Source organism: Amphiura filiformis, chromosome 14 (genome assembly GCF_039555335.1).
Source record: "Amphiura filiformis chromosome 14, Afil_fr2py, whole genome shotgun sequence".
Lineage (NCBI taxonomy): Eukaryota > Metazoa > Echinodermata > Ophiuroidea > Amphilepidida > Amphiuridae > Amphiura > Amphiura filiformis.
Window position 1 is genome coordinate 45,190,984 of NC_092641.1, and position 23,961 is coordinate 45,214,944.

General features: G+C 35.2%; 1 protein-coding gene across 3 annotated transcripts in view; it reads right to left on the reverse strand.

Moving 5' to 3' along the window:
• Nucleotides 1–23,961, reverse strand: part of LOC140170171 (protein amalgam-like) — a 70,187-nt gene that overhangs the window by 22,374 nt on the left and 23,852 nt on the right. For 2 of the 3 annotated variants that reach the window (XM_072193494.1, XM_072193495.1), the window contains exons 2-7: nt 22,043–22,186; nt 21,080–21,262; nt 20,231–20,382; nt 9,025–9,166; nt 5,954–6,128; nt 1,586–1,618 (exon numbers count right to left, since the gene is read on the reverse strand). In XM_072193494.1, coding sequence (XP_072049595.1) covers nt 1,586–1,618; nt 5,954–6,128; nt 9,025–9,166; nt 20,231–20,382; nt 21,080–21,262; nt 22,043–22,186 — 829 coding nt within the window. The remainder of the gene's footprint in view (nt 1–1,585; nt 1,619–5,953; nt 6,129–9,024; nt 9,167–20,230; nt 20,383–21,079; nt 21,263–22,042; nt 22,187–23,961) is intronic. The other variant, XM_072193496.1, reaches the window with a different exon arrangement.

Consider the following 23,961-nt stretch of genomic DNA (forward strand, 5'->3'; position numbering starts at 1 on the left):
TATAATCACGTTTGCGAAAACTACCGCGGTGCAGATCGATATTGAGGGTGAGATTATTCCACACTCGTCGTACCAGTCAAATCAGAATACCGTCCATCCCTAATAGGCAATTCTTACGCGTATAAGAAATGCTATGGCGAGATTTCATTGGTCGAAGATGAATACGCGTAAGATGGTAGGTTGTTTGGGGTTTAAATTATGGGTTCTTTATTATATGATTCGTCAATTTAAGCATCCCGCTAGATTCTAAGACGTACCGTATAAGATGCGATCTTACACGTATAAGATGGTATCTTACACGTGTAAGGTTACACGTATAATCTTACACGTTTTTTGGTCCACTTGGCCATTCATATTTACATGGGCAGATTATTAGCGACCCTTTTCAGGTTAGCTCTTGATGAAAAGTAAACACGACCTACACCAATTGTTCGTTGAAAGTTCATACGACTAGTCCCATAAATTTCCACTTACTTGCAGACGTTTCGAAAACGGTCAGTTTTCATTTTTGATGCTATTGTTGCAATGACGATCTGTGCACAGCTGATGTTGACTGCTTGCAATTCGGTTGCTATAAGCAGCAGTCAACATCAGCTATATACAGATCGTCATTGCAACAATAGCATCGAAAAAGAAAGCTGGCAGTTTTCGAAATGTCTGCAAGTAAGTAGAAATTTATTGGACTAGTCGAATGAAGTTCCAACTACAATTCTACTATGAACAGATTAGTCCTGATGAATTTGTTCAAGAAAGAACGACCTACACCAACTATCTTGGGTGAGAAATTCCATGGGTCATAATGTTATTTGTTTACGAACTTTTATATCTGGTAAGATGTTTGGGGCAAATTAGTGAAGATCGGTTATACAGAAGTTCTGAATATTGCACATACCGTAAAGATTCGGCTAATGGCGCACTTGGGCTACTTTGCCTTGGGGTAATTGAGGGGCTCAATATAAAAACGACCTATCTCACATTTCGGTTATTTTGAGAAAACTTGACTTTTGTGTTAGAATTTTCAATACAATACATAATTACAATTTCACTTCTTAAAACGTTGATTTTACAATCTAAGTTACATTCATGATATGTCATGTTTGGAATAGTGACCTTTGGTGACCTAAACATTTTTCAGCAGCGCCCTCTATTTTCACCAAAATGTGGGATAAGCCGTTTTATATTGAGCCCCGCATTTGTCATGTGCAAATAAAGAGCTCCTTCCTCTGAAATCCCAACAAGAACTAAGGTTCCGTGGCCTTATTTGCTGATGGAAATTTTACGGGAGGGCACTTTTAGGTTGTCATGGTTGTGCCTAAAATTCCACTTATGTCTGCGTGGCTCATAGCGCCATTATAGGCGAATCTTGACGGTATTTCATTTCATTTAAAAAAGAAATGTCAGAAACAATCGCTAAATGGACATTTGTTATACATGCATAGGCTCTAAACAATAATTTTCACATATGGCCATGATTACATTTATCACACCACATGTTAGTTGGTGTAGGTCATGTTTTACTTTACATCAGGGGCAGGCTTACCTAAAAAGTTTCATAACACACTCCTTAACACAATGTAATACTTGCCTTGTTTTATCACTATAACAGCTGAGTGGAATCCTTTGGAAATGGTGAAGTGTACATGAGTGTTGAGAAGGGAAAAACAACACAGAAAAGCAGTGTCAAAACAGACGAAAATTAAAAACAAAATAGAACTTACAATGTGAGCGGTTAACAATTATAGTGTGTTGTGTTAGCAAATAAAAAACAGTAAAACACGCCAAGCAGTGAAAAAAAAGTAATTACACCATGATCAAGCAAAATCAGTCTGAAGTCGGACATATTCCATTTTCAGTTTCTTATAGGATTGTAAACATCATTTGCAAAGAACATTTGGCAGAAAACCCATTGAATTTGGACAACCAGTTTAAACGATATGAGAAGTTAAAGAGTTTCCAAAACAATAGGAAACAAATTACCGAATAGAGTGCAACTTGCTAGACTTGAGTCCAGACTTGGGGTAGGGCAGTCTTGTAATAAGACTAGTAGAGTTGCACCCTATTCGGCAATCGCTCCAAAAGGAAATACTTGTTTTGTTTGGCTGTATCTCAAAATCAATATTTCCGACTTCCGACTGATTTTGTTTGATCACATGTATTTCTGGGAGACCATGATTCAAAGTAAATCAAACTGAATAGCTAAAAGAAGCTCAAATATCCTCCACATTAAGATTCTAAATTTCATCAACACAAATTGTTGCCATGGTTATTTTTGTATGATAAGAATGATGATTTCAAAATTGCAGTAAAAATAATCCATAACAATGAAAAATAACTGGCTCTGATTGATTTGTCGACAGGTTACGGATGGCTAATAAGAAAAGTAATAATTTCAATAGGTTTAAGTAAAACCCTAGAATCCGCATCTTTTTCATTGAAAAGGTCGCCATGGCAACAAATGTGGGGCTATTGACACAAGTGTGCTCAATGTGATGAATGGGCTATTCCATTTAAAATCCACACTACCGCTGTGGTAGATGTTGGAAAATTCTTCCACAGGGGGAGTATGATTTTTAAATGGAATGAACACATTAGGTAGCTCCATTTAATCTCATTCTCCCTATGTTGAAGATGCAGGTTGTGTATTTCTCAAAAGGTGTATGAAATTCAAATGGAGCTGCATAATAATGTGTTCATTCCATTTGAAATTTATACTCCTCCTTGTGGGAGATATTTCCGAAATCTTCCACAGTGGTAGTGTGGCTTTTAAATGGAATAGCCCAATATATTGGCTTCCATTGACTTCCATCAGTTTGAAAATTTGATGCAAAGATTGGGCTATTCCAGTTGAAATCGATACACCCCTTATTGCAGACATGACCTTAATCTTCCACACATGAAGTGTGTATATTTCAACGGGGTTACCTGAATGGGTGACTTCATTTAAAAACTTCTCCTCCTGTATGGAAGATTAGATTAAGGTCATGTCGTCCATAGGGGGTTATGAATTTCAACTGGAAGAGCCCCTTTTGAGTAATTTTCTTCCAAACAGGTGATAGTTACTTCATTGAGCTTTATAAGGTGCATTTTTGTGACGTGAACATGTTTTATTACATTAAAAAGGAAAAATACTACTCTTCATTTTTATGTTATTCTTAGATATACGAACTTTGTGATGTAAAAAGCATATTAGTCTAACAAAAGGCTTTATATAAATCTTACGCTGTGCAATTTAAGGATTAGAAAATTACAAGTTGAAAAAGGTCAATAAACCCTTTGTAAAGTCTAGAAGCAGGTATTTGTAATTGGTTTTCACCAGGCTACACACAATCATTTCAAAACAGCCATCTGTTATAAGTCATTCATTTATTATGCCACATTTAAAATGAAAATGTATAATATTTGATGAATGTTGTTAATGGAAAATGCAGGAAGGCAAATTTTGCGCTTCTTGCAAGACCTTGCCCATCGAATGCAAATCAACATCTACCACTATCAAAATGATAGCAATACAAATTTAACTAGACTTAGCTGTGGTCTAAGACCACGAACACAGCCGTGTTGTAACCCCCAATGACCTTTGACCCCAAAATATATGAAAACCCCATAGACATTGGCTAATGTCAATGCATGGGTGCATGTGGCATCACTTTGCTATGTTATTTGTGGCAGAAGGGGCATTTTGAAGGTTTTTCGTCTCAGGCCGGAAGTGACCCTTAATGACCTTTGACCCGAAATAAAAATACCACATATGAATTGGGTAACCACAATTCATGTGTGAACATACTCGTTACTGTCCTATGTTTTTCTTAGCAAATAAGAAATTTTGAAGGTTTTTCGTTTTATACCGGAAGTGACCCCTTGACCTTTGACCCCAAATCTGTGAGGACCCCATAGACACTGGGTAATAACAATGCATGTGTGCAAGTGGTGTCACTGTCCTACGTAATTTGTGGGAGAAGAAGCATTTTAAAGGTATTTCGTTTTATACCGGAAGTGGCCCTTAATGACCTTTGACCCTAAATAAAAATACCACATATACACAGGGTAACTACAATTAATGTGTGAACATACCGTTACTGTCCTATGTTTTTCTTAGCAAATAAGAAATTTTGAAGGTTTTTCGTTTTATACCGGAAGTGACCCCTTAATGACATTTGACCCCAAATCTGTGAGGACCCCATAGACACTGGGTAATAACAATGCATGTGTGCAAGTGGTGTCACTGTCCTACGTAATTTGTGGGAGAAGAAGCATTTTAAAGGTATTTCGTTTTATACCGGAAGTGGCCCCTTAATGACCTTTGACCCTAAATAAAAAAATACCACATATACACAGGGTAACTACAATTTATGTGTGAACATACCGTTACTGTCCTATGTTTTTCTTAGCAAATAAGAAATTTTGAAGGTTTTTCGTTTTATACCGGAAGTGACCCCTTAATGACCTTTGACCCCAAATCTGTGAGGACCCCATAGACACTGGATAATAACAATGCATGTGTGCAAGTGGTGTCACTGTCCTACGTAATCTGTGAGAGAAGAAGCATTTTGAGTTGAAATCACGTATGACATGTAGGGGCATGGTCAATGATGGTTGTGACCAAGTTAAGTCAAAATCGGTGTAAGCATGTAAGTGCTAGAGCAAATGTAGTGGTCGGCAGAAGAAAGAAGAAAGAACCTGTAAGAAAAAAGACACAGCCGTGACTAACGTCACGGCTGTGTAATGACCTTCATACCATACATACAGGTTGTGCAAATCGAAGTGCGAACCACTAGGTTACTTACACTACGACAGTGAATTCTTATGTGATTATATAGGTGTTTGTGACACTCGCACTTATGCATGCATATTATAATACATAATATAAACATATTTGTCAAACTTTCTACAATTTTGTTTTCAAACAATAAATAAGCTTAAGAGCAGGTGAATGCACGAAGCTTATGAATTCCCGTAACCACACTGGAACAAAAGGTGTTCAGCATTAGAACACCGTCTGTTCAATATTTGACACACTGTATTCAATTACATAATGTCTAGTGTTCGTAACCATAATGCTTAGTGTTCGTAACATAACGTCAGAGGAAACTTTTAAACACATAGTGTTTGAAGTGTTCAGAAAATTAGAAAATCACAAGTTAAAAAAGGTCAATAAACTCTTTGTAAAGTCTGGAAGCATGTATTTGTAATTGGTTTTCACCGGGTTATTACACAATCATTTCAAAACAGTCATCTATTATAAGCCATTCATTTATTTTGCCACATTTAAATTATATAATATTTGATGAATGTTGTCAATGAAAAACGCGGGAAGGCAAGTTTTACGCTTGTCTTGTAAGACCTTGCCAAATGAAAGCAAATCAAGCACTATCAAAATGATAGCAACACAAATTCAATGACTATACCATACATGCAGGTGTGCAAATCGAAGTAAATTTATGAACCACTGGGTTACTACACTACGACAGTGAATTCTTATGTGATTATAATGTATAGGTGTTTGTGACACTCGCACTTATGCATGCATATAGTAATATAATAAAACATATTTGTCGAACTTACTACAATTTTGTTTTCAAACAATAAACAAGCTTAAGAGCAGGTGAATGCATGAAGCTTATGAATTCCCGTAATCAGATGCAGTTAGAAGGGATGCGTTAGTTTCTTATTGACTTTTGGATAGAAACAGCTCTGAATTGCTCTTTTGTTAACAAATTTCCGCAGTCCAAAATGGCGTCAGAAATTCAGAATATCAGCTTCTTTAGTTTGTGAAGATTTAATCCAAATAACATATCCTTTTAGCAACATTAATATATTGCGAAAAATTGATTTGTTTTTTATTGCAAATAAAAAGTACGTCTTTTGCAGCACCTCACTCTAAAGCCGCCTAGTACGTGTCCTTAAAGCAACAAAAAGTACGATAAATACCGAATCAAAATGAATTGCATCTTACCGTGTACTTGTTGATTTGCGGATTACGTCATTGCTATTTATATCTGATATCGTTTCTCTTCCTTTTTTCCATATATACTGTGGTCTGGGGTATGCATCTACTAAACATTCTAGAGTTACGTAACCACCTTCCTTGCGACGGATATCATTATTTCGGACAGCTATCTCTGGTTTATCTGTATTTAAAAGTTTAGGGAAAATGTATTAAAGTGGGAGGGAGGTATGTCAAATTTCCTACAACACAATATATTTGAGTGATAGGGCATCCTTGAATACTCTTACAAAGTACACCAATCTTGGCAGATATAAAAAGGTAAACACGCTATTTGAATGTGGATTACAATGTTTGACACAATAAAGCAGACGTTGACATAAATACAATTTATACACCATAAGTTTATAGCAGATTGCTATTTACCAATTTGCACAATGCACATTCAAAACATTTTATTTTGATGCCTTTTATACTTCAATGAGAATTATTTGACAACCCATTGGTCCTAATAGTACCTTTATGTATAATATGCTTTACAAATGAAGGGGTGGGTGTAATAAAGTCCTAACCCACCTAAAACACATGTAACTGGTTTCGCGATAAGTTGTTTTTTGACCAAGTACATGAGAATTTCCATAAGTAAAGTATACAAGCATAAAGTATTGGAGTTCTTCAACAGACTAACTGTTTTGTTGAAATCATTCGTACAATTTTTACACACAAACCTGTCACTTGTAAATTGATGGGTTAGGACTTTTTGCCCCAAGAATTCCACACTAGTTTCTAGAACTACTTATGAGATGGATATTTATTTGAAAAAAATATCTAGTCGTTGTTGATGTAAGAAACACGTTCTCAATGATTCCAGATCAAAATTGTAGTTCATAGATAATCTATATAGGACCCCCTGTTTAAAGTCGGTGGCAATATAGTGCTAACCCACATTTCTTTTTTGAAGAAAAACAGGGAACATAGCACAGCTGTAATCATGGCAATAAGTTCATATTGGTGGAAAAATTACACATTATTTTAAAAAGTACAATATAGCCTAATGATTACTTTTTATAAAAATGGATTAAGTAGTTTTAACTGCAAATGATTCGAAACCAGTAACAAGTGCACCGAAAAAGGGTGAGGGTTAGGACTATATTACACCCACCCCTTCAAATAGCCCTATAGCATTATATGCATGAAGCTTAAGTTCGTTAGCAATGTACACTTTCCATATACCATTCAAACATGCATCAGAATTCCTGCATGTATGCAAGTAAGTTATAATCCTGGTTAAACATGTATCAGAATCCATACAGTATTACACGCATGCATAAGTTTAAGCAATGTGCACTTTCCAAATCCGGGTTATACACAGTATTATACACATGCAAGTTAGTTAGCAGTGTACACTTTTCTAATCCTGGTTAAACACGCATAAGAGTTCCTATAGTATTGTACACATGCAAGTTAGTTAGCAATGTGCACTTTACTGATCCTTTTTAAACCCGCATAAGTATTCCTACAGTATTATAGTACACATGCAAGTTAGTTAACAGTATACACTTTCCTGATTAAACACGCATAAGAGTTCCTATAGTATTGTACACATGCAAGTTAGTTAGCAATGTGCACTTTACTGATCCTTTTTAAACACGCATAAGTATTCATACAGTATTATAGTACACATGCAAGTTAGTTAGCAGTGTACACTTTCCTGATCCTGGTTAAACACGCATAAGAGTTCCTATAGTATTGTACACATGCAAGTTAGTTAGCAGTGTACACTTTTCTAATCCTGGTTAAATACGCATAAGAGTTCCTATAGTATTATACACATGCAAGTTAGTTAGCAGTGTACACTTTCCTAATCCTGGTTAAATACGCATAAGAGTTCCTATAGTATTATACACATGCAAGTTAGTTAGCAGTGTACACTTTTCTAATCCTGGTTATACACAGTATTATACACATGCAAGTTAGTTAGCAGTGTACACTTTCCTGATCCTGGTTAAACACGCATAAGAGTTCCTACAGTATTATACACATGCAAGTTCGTTAGCAATGTGTACTTTACTGATCCTGGTAAACACGCATAAGTATACCTACAGTATTATACTCATGCAAATTCGTTAGCAATGTACACTTTCCTGATCCTGGTTAAACACTCATAAATAAGCATTCCTACAGTATTATACGCATGCAAGTTAGTTAGCAATGTACACTTTCCGAATCATGGTTAAACATGCATCAGAATATCGACAGTAGTATACGCATGAAAGTTACTTAGCAAAGTACACTTTCTAAATCCCGGTTAAACATACATCAAAATTCCTACAATACTATAGGCATGAAATTTACCTAGAATTTTACACTTTTCAAATCTTGGTTCAACACGCATCAGAATTCATGCAGTATTATACGCATGCATAAGTTAGGTAGCAATATACACTTTCCTAATCTTGATTAAACATGTATCAGCATTTCTACAATGATATACACATGCAAGTTAGTTAAGCAATGCACTTTCTAAATCCCGCATTCTACAGTGTCCCTTGATAAGATCCACCCTAAGACTGACACTGTTTACGTTTTTCAAACACCAAATAATATATCACTTCGAGGGTTGAGAGCCAGAAAGCCTCAGCTCATAATCACCTGCTTGTACACTTTCCAAATCCCGGTTAAACATGTATCACAATACCTGCATGCAAGTTAGTGAGCAAAATACACTTCCTAATCCTGGTTAAACATACATCAGAATTTCTACAATGATATACACATGCAAGTTAGTTAGCAATATACACTTTCCTTATCCTAGTTAAGCATACATCTGAATTCCTACAATGATATACACATGCAAGTTAGTTAGCAATGTACACTTTCCTAATCCTGGTTACACATGTATCAGAGTTTCTACAGTAATATATACATGCAAGTTAGTTAGCAATATGCACTTTCTAAATCCTGGTTAAACATATATACTTTAATAGCGTCATAAGATAAGATTCACCCCTAAGATTAATACTGTTTACGTTATTCAAACAAATAATGTCCTACTTTATAGCTTGTTGTTGTTTACTTACAGTGCACGGCAATTTTGACTTCTTGTGTGACAATTTCGTGCGTATTGGAAGCGCTACATATGTATGTACCACTGTCTTGGCGCTGAACTCGGTGTATATTTAACCACGGGGTGCTTTGTTCACCGACTCTAGTACCATCAGGCTATAAAAGAAAATGTATGAATAACATCAATTTACATTGCCATGTCGTCAAGAGAGTGTAAAAACGTATTATGTGATATACAGTTGAAAAGCTGCTTTATGTAAAATGTGGTATTCCATTTAAAATCAACACTACCCCTGTGGAAGATTTAGACAAAATCTTCCACAGAGGGAGTATAAATTTTAAATAGAATAGACAATTGGGTTGTGGGATATAGGGAAAGCTGTATTACAGAGGGAGTGTGGGATTCAAAATGATTTACTCTGACCAATATTACATTTAAAAATCTCCCCTGTGGGAGATATTTCCCAAATCTTCCACATGTGTGGTTAGTGTGGATTTTAAACAGAATAGCCCAATGCATTCTTTGTAAGCACTACACAAACTGTAAGATTTTGATTAATTAGTGCATTCCTGGTGACTAATAAACAATTAACTAATCATAATAATTTGTTACTTAGATTTATGACATTGATTAATTGTAAGTTGGTTCATTGTAATAAAGCAAATTACATCTTTTTTGTCTTTTATACAAGATGTTCGTGAATACACACGGAGGATAAATTTTAAGTTGTTTGAGAGAAAATTCTTACATTTCCAAATGAGAAAAACAAAGAAAAAATATATTATCGATCATCAAAACTAAAAGCTTGTCATACAAAAAGAAAATTATCATTCTCAATTAATGATTTTGATATCAGAGGTACAAGGCTAAAAAACAGAATTACTTTTGGGGTTATTATTTCTTCAAAGGACAGCTTAAAACATATACCGGGCTCGATTCCCTCATTTTAATTGATACTTGCTTTAATTAAGAATGTCCAGATTTAGATCGTTGGATATATGGTCGGTCATTAGTCTCCGCTGTTTGCTTAAGTTTGATAACGTCATTCGAAAAACGACTCTGAATTATTAGGTAGCTATTATAAGCATTAGAAATCCACACATTATATTAATGAAAAACGCGCAACTGGTTTAATGGGTACTATTATAATTATTATAATATTGACACTTTACAAATATTCCCATTATAGACATTGTCCTACTAACCCAGATCAAGCAGAAAAAAGCTTCAGAGAAAAAAACCCAGACAAAATGAATTACCTATGCAACAAATACAATATAACTTGATACACGTTCGTTGACATACTGTAAAGTAATGTAATGGTCATTTTATCTGCCGCTTGTTACACACATTCAGTTAATACACAAAAGTACTCAGCTTATTGTATGAGTTATTTATGTATGAGTTCCTCTTCACAGGGTATTCGATACCATAAAGGCTCTATGTTCTAAATATTATATACGATGCCCTAATATACTTTGACTAGCCAACAATACGTTATAATACCTGATGGATCAATTTTCATATACTTAGATGAAAGAGCGTCATCTCGTGTGAGTCTCTACCCCTGACAGTTCCTTACGGATGTAGTGCAACTAGTTTCAAGCTGAATTTATACTCCATCGCCTAGCGACGAGCGATTGGTATTTGACCAATAAGCTAACACGATTTTCCTACCGTAGTATGTAGCGCGGTACCTCGTTAGTTAACATACATACACCAGCAGCAGACTGAAAAACTTGTCCCCAAGTAAAAAATGGCATCAGCTTTTCTATGCATTTACAAATACGGCAATATTTTGGGATGGTAAAATATATCCAGGTATCCCGTAAAGCAATAAAGAACATTGCCTTAACTTTATTGACGTGTAATACTCATTGACGTGTAATGTTCATTTCTTGTATGCTAATTACAGTTCTTAATGTTCACTTTTAATAACATGTTATACATTTGGGGTTTATATCAATGTTTACTGTTAAGTTGATACCCAAATGTAAGTTCATACGTGCTGGTGATATTCAATTTCCAGAGTTTAAACTAACTTTTGGCATACAAAATTGAACTTACTTTGCAATTTCTAACATCAGGCAGAATACCTTAACAAAACTGTAGGCTAAACCATTAATTGCCCAATTGGGATTATTGATAAATAATTACTAAACCAAGTACACACATCCAGCGATCAACAAAATACCGTGTGCCAAGAAAATGTATCTTGTGCCTAAATGGTACAACATAATACGACAGGGATGAATGATGGATTGTCCAGAGAGAGTTGCTCATGGACTTGGGTTAAAAAATTCTCACACCTCAAGTGACAAGTAGAAATTTCAGTAGTTTAGCTATCTAGTTTGCTTGGCGCTCTAGACCACTGTGTTAATGACTATTCTGGGGGTACATTTGAGCCATTCAGGCACCCAGGCGGATCCCTTGCCCCAAAGGTTAAAGGGTTCTCTTTCAGGATACACCACTGTAAGGTATATTTATAATAATTAGGGCTAATGTAAAATCGGTGGCACCATATTTTAGAGGAAAGTAAAATTTAAATTTGCAGCATATTGAGAACAAAGTCGATCATAACAACAAATGAAAAATAATGCAATCATAATTTGTCATACGACACGATAAATATAAACACCAGTTTAGTTCTTGTGGTATGGGAGGCACAATCCTAAAGTCATTGTGTTTTTGTTATTTTCTTCAAAAGACGGCTCAATTTAAAACAGACGGTGCAGGACTCGATTCCCTCATATCAATATTGATTGAGAAAAATAAATTCTCAATCTCTTGAATATGATTTTTCCATTGTTCCCCGTGTTTGCTTAAGTCTGGTAACCACATTAAAAAAACAACTATTCTGTAGATATTATAGATATTGGAAATTCACACATTATATCAATTAAAAAAACGCGCATTCGTTGGCTCTCACTGAATTCATGTGTGCTTTTGTATTTTTTTTTACAAGCCGACGACAAAGTCGGCTTGTTCTGTTTTACGCTAATTCTTTCTTTCTTTCTTTCTTTCTTTCTTTCTTTCTTTCTTTCTTTTCTTTCTTTTTCTTTCTTTCTTTCTTTCTTTCTTTCTTTCTTTCTTTCTTTCTTTCTTTCTTTCTTTCTTTCTTTCTTTCTTTCTTTCTTTCTTTCTTTCTTTCTTTCTTTCTTTCTTTCTTTCTTTCTTTTCTACAAACAAAATGCGCCGAAGCTCTAATTAATACATGTTGGTCACTAGTGGCATGCGTATCCAGGGTGTTCACAGCTTGACCATTGCTTGACCTTTGACCCCGTATGCAATACAAAACTAAATTTGAACAACAAGATATGTCAAGTTATAGTGCTGCATATGATAGACCTTAGTGAGACAAAACAAAAGTCAATGGTGACCTCCTTGTACAATGTTTACTTTGGGGTCAAAAGGTCAAAATGTGTAAAATTTCAAACAACGAGGTATAGCAAATCTGAGTGCTGTATATGATAGACCTTAGTGAGACAAAATAAAAAGTCAATGGTGACATCTTTGTACAATGTTTATTTTGGGGTCAAAAGGTCAAAATGTGTATAATTTGAAACAACGAGGTATGGCAAATCTGAGTGCTGCATATGATAGACCTTAGTGAGACAAAACAAAAAGTCAATGGTGACGGTCAAAGTTTAGGGGTCGAAGGTCAAATTTTGAAATTGGTCAAAATTGACCCATTAATGTTATATTTACTGCCGGCGGCTTATACTCAGAATCTATTGACTCTAGTTACATACTGGCACTTAACAAATATTCCCATTGTAGATACTGTCCTACTAACCCAGATCAAGCCGATAAAGAGTTTCAGAAAAAAAGCCCAGACCAAATGAATTACCTATGCAACAAATACATTATAACTTGATACACGTTCGTTGACATACTGTAAAGTAATGTAATGGTCATTTTATCTGCAGCTCGTTACACACATTCAGTTAATACAAAATGAAAGTACTCAGCTTATTGCATGAGTTATTTATGTATGAGTTCATCTTCACAGGGTATTCGATACCATAAAGGCTCTATTATATACGATGCCCTAATATACTTTGACTAGCCAACAATACGTTGTATACATGATGGATCAATTTTCATAATATTTAAATTTTCATCTCGTGTGAGTCTCTACCCCTGACAGTTCCTTACGGGTGCAGTGCTACTATTTTCAAGCTGAGTTATACTCCATCGTTGAGCGACGAGCGATTGGTATTTTAGCCAATAAGTAAGACATTTTTCCCTCTACCTCATTAGTAGCTAAGACCCAATCGATATCGCTAAGCGACGTAAATAGTATCAATTTAGCTTTAGTGAGCATGTCAAATTTCTCAAGTAAAAAGGCAGTATATGATGTGTTAAGTATACGTAGATACAGCATATTACTTTGAGAGCAAGCTGATCTATAAAAGGTACCAGTTATGTTGATAACTTGTAGGACATTATATAAGAACTGCTGCAACAAAACCGGTACAAAGTCGCTATAGCTCAATCACTGCCAAATGACGACAAATCCCATAATGAAATTCCCCGACTTTATGCTGGTTTTGCGAGAGCAGATCTCAACTACAACATACATTAGGAGCAGACTGATGTCAACCTGTCTCTTAAATAAAGACAGTATCCCAAATGTTATGTACTTTACAGATACAGCAATCTGCCTTGGGATTTATAACATATGTCCAGGCATCACGTAAAGCAATAAAGAACGTCGCGTTAACTTTATTCTTAAATTGTCGTGTAATATTCATTTCTTGTTTGCTATATATAGTTCACTATGTTCTACTTTTCATAACATGTTTACTTTTGGGGTTTATACATGTAGCTACTTTTAAGTTAGGTTGATGTAAATACTGGTAAATGCCATTCTAAATGTTCCCTGTATGGGGAACGTTCTACATTGCAGTGCTTACCGACAACATTGTGACTTGTGTGTATGACTTGATTAAAATGACGAGAACAGTTTACCACAGTGGTTCTGTAACCCGCCTATGCACAGTATTGTTGTGGAACCTGTGAGGCTGTGAGCACATCAGACATACTAAATGCTTAAACTACATTCTGAATACGAGTAACGTCCTTCTGATATCAAATAATTTAGATTTTTTATGAAGTTCGCAATATCCCAGCAAACACAAAACGTTTTTCACATCATTCGCAAAAGGTTATAAAAGGTTGTCAGAAAACGTTTAAATGTCGGGTTATATAAAGGGTATATTATGAGTATAAAACGTTTTCATAACCTTAAAAAACATTTTTTGATAATCTACTGCTCAACAAACAGAAAACGTGTAAATGTCGGGTTATATAAATGGTATAAAAACGTTTTAATAACATTCCAAAAACATTCTTGAAAACTTGATACAAAACTTTCTAAACAGAATGTTATTTTGGGGTTGAAAAAATATATTGCGAAAAATGTTTGCCAAAAATATTTTCAATAACGTTTTAAAAACGTTTTCATGACCTTTATATAACCCGGCATTTAAATGTTATTAAAAGGTTTTGAAAAAAAACCCTTTTAAGAACATTTCTGTGTTTGCTGGGTTCAAATATTTCAACATAATGTTATTTAAGTATTGACACAATATTTGGCAAAAATGTTTGCAAAAATAGTTTACAAAAACATTTTTTGAAAACATTTCATTATATTGTTGTAGCGTGTTTTCATTCAAAACGTTTCAAAACGTTATCATGACCTTTATATAACCCGACATTTTAATGTTATAAAAACGTTTTTACCTAAACCAAAAGCCAAAATATAACTTATTTAAAACGTTTTTAGAACGTTTTTGTGTTTGCTGGGATAATACACATTTTAAATGACAGAGCGTCATCTCGTGTGAGTCTCTACCCCTGACAGTTCCTTGCGGGTGTAGTGCTACTAGTATCAAACTGAATTTATACTCCATCGCCTAGCGACGAGCAATTGGTATTCGACCAATAAGCTAACACGCTTTTCCTGACGTAGCAGGAAGCGCGGTACCTCATTGGCTAACATACACCACCAGCAGACTGAAAACACCTGTCTCCCAAGTAAAAAAAACTGCATCAGCTTTTCTATGCATTTACAAAATACGGCAATTTTTTGGAATGATAAAATATATCCAGGCATCAAGTAAAGCAATAAAGAACATTTTATTCTTAAATTGACGTGTAATAAATACTCATTTCTTGTATGCTAAATATATTTTTTTATGTTCACTGTTAACTTTTAATAACATGTCATACATTTGGGGTTTATATTAATGTTTACTGCTAATGTTAAGGGATCTAGAATGAGCGTTTATGGCGTTTCGACAGTATTTTTTGTGGGACATGAGAGCACCTCAGACGTATCGAATTGCATTATAAATACGAAGCATGTCTTTCTGATATCAAATAATTTTCATTTTTTGAAATTCACGATATAATACAAATTTTATGACAAATTATTAAAATTTGATATTTTTCAAATTTTTGATATATAACAGTCCTCGAAATAAATGTTATAAATCTAATGATATATTCTTTAAGTGTATGTAGCTGGGAGGAAAAGCCGACGATCAATTTTGACCTTTTATATTGAAGATATGGATTTTTTTTCAATACGAAAGGTCAAAATTGTCAATTTATCGTCGGCTTTTCATCCCACCTACATACACTTTAAGTATAAATCATCAGATTTATAAAGTTTACTTCAAGTACTGTTAAATATTAAAAATATCAATTTTTAATGATTTGCCATAAAATGTGTATTACATTGCGAAATTCAAAAAATCAAAATTATTTGATATCAGAAGGACATTCCTCGTATTCAGAATGCAATTCGATATGTCTGATGTACTCTAATGTCCCACAATAAATACTGTCCAAACGTTCATACCCCATCCCTTAATACTCAAATGTAAGTTCATACGTGCTGGTGATAATCAATTTCCGAAAGTTTAAGCTTACTTTTGGCGTACAAATAAAACTTACTTTGTATTTTTTTTTCTGTAGAAAAAATCATTAATTGCCCTAATGGGGTTATTGATAAATAATTACTAACCAAGACAAGTACGTAAATCAAACGATCAACAAAATATAACCGTATGCCAGGAAAAAGTATCTTGTGCCTGAATGGTGCAACATAATACGACAAGGATGAATGATGGATTGTCCAGAGAAAGTTGCTCAGGGACTTAGGTAAAAAATGCTCACACCTTAAGTGACAAGGATAAATTTCAGTAGTTTAGTTATCTAGTGTGCTTGGTGCTCCAGCCCTCTGTGTTAATGCCTATTCTGGGGGTATATTTTAGCCATTCAGGTACCCAGGCAGACTCCCAGCCCCCAAGGTTGAATGTTTCTGTTTCTGGATACGCAACTCTAATAAGGTATATTTATTAGTAATTATATGTAATGTAAAAATGTGGCACTACATTTTAGAGGAAAGCAAAATTGATATTTGCAACAAAGTCAAAATATTGAGAACAAAGTCAATCATCAAAACAAATGAAAAATAATGTAATCCTAATTTGTCATACGACACGATCAATATAAACCCTAATTTAATTATACTATGGGAGACACAATCGTATAGAGCGGAGTCATTTTGTTGTTAATGTCTTCGAAAGACGGCTCAAAACAGACGGTGCAGGGCTTGATTTCTTCATATCAATTGATACATTGATTGAGAAAGTAAATTTCCCGATCTCTTGAACATGATGGGTCCATTGTTCCTCGTGTTTGCCCAAGTCTAACCCCATTCGAAAAACAACTATTCGGTAGTTATTATAGATATTGGAAATACACACAATATATTTTAATATGAAGAACGCGCATTACTTGGCTCTCACTGCTTTAATGTGCCTTTTTAATTGTTTTTACATACTGGCACCTTACAAATATTCCCATTGTAGATATTATCCTACTAACCCATATCAAATAGATAATCAGTTTCAGAGAAAAACATACCAAATGAATTACATATGCAAGAAATACAATATAACTTGATACACGTCTATTCACATACTGTAAGTAATGCAACGGTCATTTTATCTGCCGCTTGTTACACACGTCCAGTTAATACATGAAAGTGCTAAGCTTATTGCATGAGTTATTTATGTATGAGTTCCTCTTCCCAGGATATTCGATACCATAAAGGTTCCATGTTCTAAATATAATATACGATGCCCTAATATACCTGACTATCCAACAATACGCTATCATTCCTGATGGATCAATTTTCGTATAATTATTTAAATGAAAGAGCGTCATCTCGTGTGAGTCTCTACCCCTGACAGTTCCTTACGGGTGTAGTGCTACTAGTTTCAAGCTGAATTTATACTTCATCATTGAGTGACGAGTGATTGATATTTGACCAATAAGGTAACACAATTGTCCCAAAGCAACAAAAAGCGCTAGTGTACATTATTAGCCAAAAAACAATCGCTATCGCTAAGCGATGTAAATAGTATGAATTTAGCTTTAGTGAGCATGTCAATTTTCTAAAGTTTTCTCCAAAGGCTTACATTTTCCCTCCAAAGTAAAACGGTAGTATATGATGTGTTAAGTATACGCAGATACTACATTTTACTTTGAGAGTAGGCTGATCTACAAAAGGTACCTGCTATCTTGATAACTTGTAGGTACCTCATATGAGAACTGCTGTCGCAAAACCGAGACAAAGTCGCTACCTATATCTCAACCACAGGCAATGGCGACAAATCCCATAATGAACTTTCCCGACTTTGTCCCCAAAGGCCTGCATCTTCCCTCCAAAGTAAAAAGGCAGTATATGATGTTTTAAGTATACGCAGATATTACATTTTACTTTGAGAGTAGGCTGATCTACAAAAGATACCTGCTATGTTGATAACTTGTAGATACCTCATATTATGAGAACTGCTGCATCAAAATCGAGACAAAGTCGCTATAGATCAATCACTGGCATTATTATGTTTTCAGAATCTTGCATCCTATACCTTTGTACATAACCTAGCTGTCCGATAACCGGTGACCAAAAATCACATTTATTTTTGGACCAAAAGTCGCATTTTGGACCAAAAATCACATTTTGACCAAAAAATCACATATTTGATCAAAAATAACATTTCTGACCCAAAATCACATTTTGGAAAAATCAAATTTTAACCAAAGTCATATGTTTGACCAGAAATAGCATTTTTGACTAAAAATCATGTTTTTGACCAACAAAAAAAAGATTCTGAAGACATAATGATAAAATTGGACGATACTTTCGCATGATACCTGAATTAATCGATCTCGCCAGAGTTTTCAAATATCTTGCGAGACGAAGTCGAGCTCGACCGATAAATTCAGGTATCATTCTCAATCCGTCCAATTTTATATCAATATCGACAAAGCCCATAATGAAATTTCCCGACTTTATGCTGGAGCAGGTCTCATATACATACATCAGGAGCACACTGAATTCAATCTATCTCCTAAATAAAGACAGTATCCTATTTGTTATACACTTTACAGATACAGCAATTTGCCTTGGGATTTATAACATATGTCTAGGCATCACGTAAAGCAATAAAGAACACCACCTTAACTTTATTCTTAAATTGTCCTGTAATATTCATTTCTTGTTTGCTAAATATAGTTCACTATGTTCTACTTTTCATAACATGTTATACATTTGGGGTTCAGGCTCCCTATACATGTAGTTACTTTTAAGTTAAGTTGATGTAAATGCTGGTAAATGCCATTCTAAATGTTCCTTTTATGGGAACGTACTACCTTACAGTGTTTACCGACAACATTGTGACCTGTGTGTATGACTTACATAATTATACTGTGTAATAAAAACAATAACATTTCATCTGAATTGAAATAATTGATTAAAATTATGAGAATGGTCAGTTTACCACAGTGGTTCTGTAACCTACTTTTGCACAGTATTTTTTGTGTGACCTCAGACACACTAAATTGCATTTTCATTTTTTACAATATAATACAAATTTTATAGCAAAAATTTACATTTTTGGCATTTAATAGTCCTCGAAGTAAAGTGTATGTAGCTATAGTTGGAAGGAAAAATCGACCATCATTATGAAAGTTTTGACCTTTCGTATTACATGAAGTTTCCCAAAAGACCTAAAAATTTTAGGTCCTTTGACTTCAGGTCCCACAAAAAATACTCTGCAATGGTGGGTGACCGAGCCCTTAACGTGTTTGCGAGAATATCGTCCCTATAAAATATACAATATTGTGAACATGTGGTGGTGTATTCCAAAGGGCATAATAACCAGGCTGAGCATACCATGTGATATTATACATCAGCCAGGATACCTTAACAAAAGTCTTGGCTAAAGCATCAATTACCCAATTGAGATTGCTGCTAAATAATTACTAAACTGAGACAAGTTCATAAATCAAACGATCAGGGACTTGGGTTGAAAATCCTCACACCTCAAGTGACAAGGAGAAAGTTTCAGTAGTTTATCTATCAAATATTCTTGGCGGTCCAGCCGGCCCCCTGAGTTTTATGCACCAAAAACATGACAAATCTGCTTATTGTGTCATATTTAGCCATTCAGGCACCCAGGTGGGCTATCAGGCCTCCAGGGTTAAACGTTTCTATTTCTGGACACTCCCCTGAGGAAGGTATACGTATATTGAGTATAATGGGCAGTGCCACTACCAGATTATTTGTATTACAGTGTGGGGACATGCAGATAGTAAATTCTGACAACCTAAAAATTGGCAAAAACCAACAAGTTGCTAGATCTGAAAAAAATGAAATCTGAAAACTGGTCAAACCAAAAAATTGCCCAAATTTTACCCACATATAGACGAATCCAACGAGCCAAGTGATGGTCAGAAAGTGATAGTCGACCATGACTGGGTCCCCGGCGCACCAAACTGGTGTTGTGACTGCCCAATTGGGTGGATTAAAGCCGCTTAAAAGTCGATGTTACGTTGTATTGTGCTATAAACTTTTATCATCCTATTGTCTACGTGTAACACGGGTGATGACATGCAGTTTAAAATCCCCCCAAGGACGCATCATTTCATATTTTAGATGGAATATACCCGACGGGGACCCAGCTATGGCTGCCATTGAGGTGTAGGAATGCGTGAAATTGGATTCGTCTATAGTGGGATTATCAGTGATTTTGTACTGACCGGGTGGGGTGAGGGTGGCATGGAAAAGGTTTTGGGAGGGGGCATGCATGAACGGCATTGGCACCTCCACTGTGAATAGTGCTTTATAAACTTACCCGTTTCCATTCTACCTCAGCAGGTGGGTCCCCATCAACCTCGCATAGAATATTAACCATATCAGATTCATTGTACACAAAACGTTTGACTTCAGACTCCCATTCCAGTTTCCCAGAATCATTTTGTTTCTGCCCTATGATCTCTGCAGGCACTGTAAGAGAATGAATTAGAGTTAGCGTTTCTTGTATTCATTGTACATAAAAACGCATATTTAAAAACATTGCTTTATTAAATAAATACCTGCATATCAAGGGATCCTATTTTATTCCTTGTTTGAAACCAATACGCAATAAAGCTTAGTAATAATTAATAATTGATTATACATATCTGACATAATTATGATAATTATATATCGATATATCAATACATATGTTGTGGGACCACTCTCGACAAAATACAAGATACAGAGGTTTGCTTTATATCTCGGGTTTTGGGTTAAGTAGAGTCATTATGGGATGATAGTTTTGCTTTGTCACAATTCCCCATTTGGACGGAAAAGAAAAGTTAATAAACTATAATAAACATTACAAAGTTGAAAAAAAAAATCATCATGTTGCTTCAAAATATGCTCATGCTTGCCGCCTTTTCATTGAAATGTGCGGGAAGATCATCCAATTTGCCGATAAATATCATTTTCCCAGACTTCCTGTAATAAGATATGTAATGTCAGCTCCCATGTGCATTACATTATTTTAATCGAGTGTTTTTAATCGCCTAAGCTAACTGTGGGAGTCATAAACAAATATAACAATTGATTAGTACCGTGCATTGTGGTAAATCCGGCCCAGACGGTATCACTCGCTTATTCAAAAAGTAAAAAAAGTGTTTCAAAACAAAGTCTAACTTACAGTGTATATGAAGGGCTACTTCTGAAGATAGGGGTGGGTCGGTCGCAATTTGACATGCGTATGTGCCTTGGTCAGACCTGCTGATATTATCAATGCGCAAATTGAATGTCTTGTTGAAATAGTCGCCCTCCAATCGAAACCTCTGCTTCATATAGATCTGCTTTTTATCCATAGATATCACTTCTATAATAATTAGAGAAACATTTTATTAACAACACTTACATAGTGTTATAGACCATTTCTATAATTTGCACTTTCCTGCCGTTGATGGGTAAACATTCATAACCTCACGGAAAAACAGTGGCATTTCATAACCTCATTAATATACGCGATGTGTTTAATCTAATCACAGATAATAACTTTAAAAATCACAGATAATAACTTTAAAATACTCGGACGCAAATGCAGGTTATTGAAAAGGTATAATGACCGCGTATCGTGACGTAGCTAAAAGTACGCTTAACAATGACCGCGTTACGTGACGTGTTAGGCATTCGAACAATTTACTCGGGCGTTGGCCGCCGTATTTGGACATCGCCTGATTGCGCGCTAGTGTGATACCCTCAAAACAACTGATGCGCAGTCATTAACCTCTAATCAATAGCACACCATTCTTAACCTCGCTTTCGTAGTTTATTATCACGTGTTACATTTCTTGAAATCGTTTTGTCATAGATGTTTCCCACAATTAACGGCAGCAAAGTTACATACATGAAAAACTTGGAATGCTCAAATGTTGATGACAATAACCATGCAATATTACAAACTTTGTGAATATATTCTTGTTCATGATTGATTTAAAGGGGTTAAAAGTTGATCAGATGATCATATAAAGTTCCGCTTTCTAGAAATTGAAAATTGGTTGCCAAATGAAATTTTATTTATTTTTGGTTTTGACTGCGAGAAAAATTCGAACACCAACCTCATGCAAGCCTAACCTCTTATTGTTGAATAGATACTTACTAGGCGGCTTTTCAGAACCAGTTTTCATCCACAAGACACTGTTTTCTCCTAGATTCTTGACCTCACATGTCAACGTGACACTGGCCCCCAACGTGGCTCTGAGTAAGAATGACGTAGTATTTACAAATCCCGGATCGCCTACATCTGTCAAGATAATATATGGTTTTTTTTATTATCAATGAATATTTGTGATTGTAGCATAAAGGACATTTCACTGAAAAATCAAATGAAAAAAACAAATCGTTAATTTATGACACCAGAACCAAATTTGTTCGATCTTTGGATCAACCGTCGCTGCTGCTTCGATGCTTGTTATTAATGAACTAACAACTTATTGATCAAAATTAATGCTACATTTAATATCAATTCAGGCATTATTATGTCATCACAATTAACAAAAGTCAATCTACTGATTTCATAAATAATATGGATCGACCAAGCATCGATGATCGATCGAAAGATCAAACTATTTGTTTCTATTGCCTTACGGTAATGATTTTGCAATGCAATCCGTTAATTACGGTAATGATGTTGCAATGCAACCCGTTAATTACGGCAATGATGTTGCAATGCAACCCGTTAACGGTAATGATGTTGCAATGCAACCCGTTAATTACGGAAATGATGTTGAATTGCAACCCGTTAATTACGGCAATGATTTTGCAATGCAACCCGTTAATTACGGCAATTATGTTGCAATGCAACCCGTTAATTACGGAAATGATGTTGAATTGCAACCCGTTAATTACGGCAATGATGTTGCAATGCAACCCGTTAATTACGGCAATTATGTTGCAATGCAACCCGGTAATTATGGTAATGATGTTGCAATGCAACCTGTAAATTACGGAAATAATGTCGCAATGATAATTCAAGGGATCAGCTCGTGTCACATATCTATACATGTACTCGGTTATATTTATTAGTGTGCAATTGCAAAGGTAACATCCACTATTAACCATAAGCGAACACGAGAGAATAGATTAATTTTTAATCTTCATGTATATACATTCAAAATTTAGTAGTTCAAATGCTTATAGCAAATAGCATAATACAACCAAACTACATCCCAGAGTCGCGCACAAGCGCTTCTGCAATTACCTAAGACTTCTTAATTATTATTTCTATGATTGCCTTTGTTATGACCATAATGTGATATTCCAGTTGAAATCCATACCCCCTATGGAATATATGACCTTAAAGCCATATTATAACATTTGCTGAGGAGAACGCCCTCACAAAAATTTTAAATTCAGGTTTTTACACGATTGTAATGTACTTTAGTAAACAAAGATTCTCTGCAAAAATCAAGACTTTAGGTGCTGTAGCTTTGTCAAAATCCGAGATTTTGAATAAACCGCCTGAATCAGCGTTTTATTATTACGATAGAAATATTAGTCGAACGCGTATGCGATGTCAACACAGTACTACGTACACGGCGTGCGGGACACACACACACGCCAGAGGGTCGTACCATATTACAACCGCCGGCGTGACATGCATTGGCGCTAGTTGTAAATTCCGATTTTCTTTGCTTTACCTCGCTTGTTCGGCTCAAAATTAAAAGGGACATATCTGACAGTAAATGCTAATATATTATTGAAAATTAATACTAATCTATTTTTAAAGAAATGTTATAATATGGCTTTAATCTCCCACACAGGGATTGTGAATTTCAAATGGGGTTTTCTCAAGGTGATTCCATTTGAAATCCCCTTGTGTGGGAAATTAAGGTCGTGTCTTCCATGTGGGGTTAATGGATTTCAACCGGAATAGCCCATTATTATGCCAGTTGTAATTTATGAACATACCTTACTTTATTTTGGGCTATTCCGTTGAAATCCATACATTCCTATGAAAGACATGACAATTATCTCCAACACATATAGTGTGAATTTCCAATGATGGGGTTACCGGAA